This window comes from Meles meles, chromosome 3 (genome assembly GCF_922984935.1).
Source record: "Meles meles chromosome 3, mMelMel3.1 paternal haplotype, whole genome shotgun sequence".
Classification (NCBI taxonomy): Eukaryota; Metazoa; Chordata; class Mammalia; order Carnivora; family Mustelidae; genus Meles; species Meles meles.
Genome location: NC_060068.1, coordinates 32,769,453 through 32,772,541, shown reverse-complemented (window position 1 = coordinate 32,772,541; position 3,089 = coordinate 32,769,453). Strand labels below are relative to the sequence as shown.

The following is a 3,089-nucleotide window of genomic DNA, read 5'->3' as shown; positions in this document are numbered from 1 at the left end:
TTTTCATTCACCTTTGGATCCAGGCTCATTTAATAAGTGATAAGAAGCAGAACAAATTTTAGAGTTTCCCAACAGGGATTCAAAATGAGAAAATCAGCTCATTTGTCTTGAAGAACTTAGAACCGATGAAAGTGGAAATACTGAGCTTGATTGAGAATTCAGGAAGGGTACAGTGTGAAAAGAGGACCCCAGATGTCCTGACTTCCCTCCAGAAGAAACCACGGCTCTTCAGATGATGGAGTCTGTGAGGATTTTCTTCATGATGGTCCTGGTGTCCTTGGCAACTATTTCAAGGAAGTGTCTGTGTTTCCACACTCTCAGGTAGTTGAGAGCAGTATCACCGAAGAATGGGATGTGTCTCAGAATTGAATATAAGTAAGAGGCTGTATTACAATTCATGAAAGATAATATCCTGTCCCCAGTGAGGACAGTGTGCAGATCCTGAGACTTCATAATAGCCTTGTACTCCTCCACAGGTTTCCCCATACTCTGGGCCATCTGCTGGAGAGACTCATCATCCACACCAAAAAACAAGTGGTAGGCCATCAGACACTCTGCCAGATCATCTGCATTCTGGATGCCAAGGACGTCCTGGAAAGAATTTGAAGCGATTTGCCCCTGCAAAGAGGTCACTTTGTCATTAATGACCTTCTCACAGGTGTCAGACAGTTTCTCTAGAGGACAATGGTACCTGATATCAGAGATGTCCCTGTGCAAGGTATCCCTAAGCTCTGGGAAGTCATTCAATAAAGGGTCAAAGCTGGAGACCAGGAATATGATGGGTTTGTGCACTCCCTCCTTTTGGAGAGTTTCCCAAATATTCTCTCGGATATTCTGCAGGAGTCGTTCCTCTGAGAGGGTACGTGTGCTGATGTCCCTGTCCAGCTTGGTCCAGACAATGTAGGACTTCTTTCCCTGTCCCTGGATGGCTTTGGCAAGCTTCACGAGATTCATGCTGAACTGTTCCGATGCAATGATGATGAAGAGATCATACAGACTAAACTGCATCTCCGCTAGATAGTTCCCCAGGGTTTGGGTACCTGCTCCTATTCCAGGTAGGTCCCACAACTCCACATTGGGAAAGTGGGAGAAAAAGTAGCAAGTGGGAATCTGAGTGGTCCCCACCACCCCAGTGGGAGCTGAGTCTTCCTGTTCATGCCCAATTCCCCTCAGTGCATTGATGAAGGAAGACATGCCATTGCCAGAGTCCCCAGTGACAGCAATTCTCACTGGGGCACTGGATGCTATCTCCAGGATTTCCCTAGCCACAGAGACCACCCCCAGCAACTTCGCTTCTACCAGTGCCTTTTCAGTGTTTGTGGCAGTTGCCTTAGGTAAGACTGTCCATCCTGTATTGTACTGCAGAGCAGGGGTGAAGGATGTAGACAATGGCGTGTGAAGGTACTGATTGGGCTGTGTCATGTCTCTGATCAGTAGAGTGACCTGTCAAAATAAGAAAAGCAGGAGAGTTAGGAGGGCCAAGTGCACAGGGTGGCTGAGGATCATCAGATTTGTTATATCAAACAGGGTATCAGATCCACTCCCAACTCACTGCAAAGGTATTTAGATTAGAAACAGCAAGCCTTGGGGCAACTGGCTGGCTCAGTTAGTAGAGAGTGGGACTCTTAATCTTAGGTTGTAAGTTTGAGCCCCATGTTGGGTGTGGAGATTAAAAATAAAATCTTAAAAAAAAAAAAAGAAAAGAAATAGCAAGCCTCTGAAAAACTGTTCAATAGTTTGTCAAAACTTTGAACGTATTATTCAACCATAGAAAACGAGGAAAACCTATCATTTGTGACAACATGAATGTACCTTGAAAGCATTATGCTTAGTAAAATAAATAGGGCAGAGTGAGCCAAATACTGTATGATCTAACTGATGTGTGGATCTAAATCTAAAATGAAATAATTCATTGAAAATCAGATCAGGCTTGTGGAGAGGCAGAGACAGATGATGAGAGGAGGGTGAATTGGAGGAAATGGTCAAAAAAGTACAAGATTTCAGCTATCAGTTAGGTAAGTACTATAGGAGGAGGAGCTAAGATGGTGGTATCATAGAAGGACCCTAAGTTGGTCCCCTCCCTCAAACACAGCTGGATAACTGTCAAATCATTCTGAACACCCAAGAAATTGACCTGAAACTGCCAGAAGAGAGTCCACAACTAGAGGGAAAGAAGAGACCACATTGAGGAAGACAGGAAGCATGGAGATGTGGTTTGGAGGGGAAATGGATCATGGGTGCTAGAGAGAGGAGGGAGCCCTGGTCATGGAGAATAGCACACAGGGGAGAGAGATCGGTCACTCTTCTTGGAGTGCATCTGTGAGAGGTGGAGTTCACAGAGATGCCTCTCAGGGGACAAAAGTGTAAATGGACCCCATTTCCCTCCCTCACCCCTCAGGACAGGCACAGAGCCACCTGCTTGGGGGGATTCCCCCTGACCCTGGCTGCCTAGTCACCTTGCTCCAAGTCCCAAGCCCCTGCACTCTGGTATGACTGCCCATCTCAGTCAAACCTGCCTGCATCCGTCCCAGTAAGACAAAACCCTCCCCCAGAGGACCAGCACAGGCTCCCAGCCGCAAAATGTGCCTAAAGTTTGGAGTTTTAAAGATCAGCAACCTTGGCTGGGCTAGAGTCCAGAGCGCACAGTGCTGTTCTTGGAGAGAAGGCAAACAACCCAGAGACAAAGAGCATGAAAACAGCAATCTGAAAAACTCCTGAGACACAGGGAAGGGAGATTATTAGCTCTTCTGGCAGTGTTTCCCTGCAAGCAGCAAGCAAAGAGACTCCTCCCTGTGGACAAAGAAGGGGCTGATGCCATTCCCTCCCCCACCCCTCAACAATAACAACCTTGAGTAAACAGCACCACACCAACACTGCTTGCCTAAACTTCTTACTCCAAGTCTCACACTAATGCACTCTGCTGGTATTGTTGCTCTTGACAAAGTTTGCCTCAGTACCAGTGCAGGGAACCTCAGAGCCTAAAAGGGCAAACCTGGCTACAAGCCAGAAAGATGGAGCTCTGGGCTGGCTCAGGCTGAGGGAAATTTTTGGAAAATGAAGAATACTTTTGGAATGAGAATACCTCCCTT

At 46.6% G+C, this 3,089-nt stretch overlaps 1 protein-coding gene across 1 annotated transcript; it reads right to left on the bottom strand.

Annotated features, from left to right (window-relative positions):
* LOC123938687 (immunity-related GTPase family M protein 1-like) lies at positions 1 to 2,880 on the bottom strand. The gene has a single exon (XM_046000294.1). The coding sequence runs from the start codon at positions 1,420 to 1,422 to the stop codon at positions 229 to 231; it is 1,194 nt and encodes a 397-aa protein (XP_045856250.1). The 5' UTR covers positions 1,423 to 2,880; the 3' UTR covers positions 1 to 228.
* Between the last annotated feature and the right edge of the window lie 209 nt (positions 2,881 to 3,089).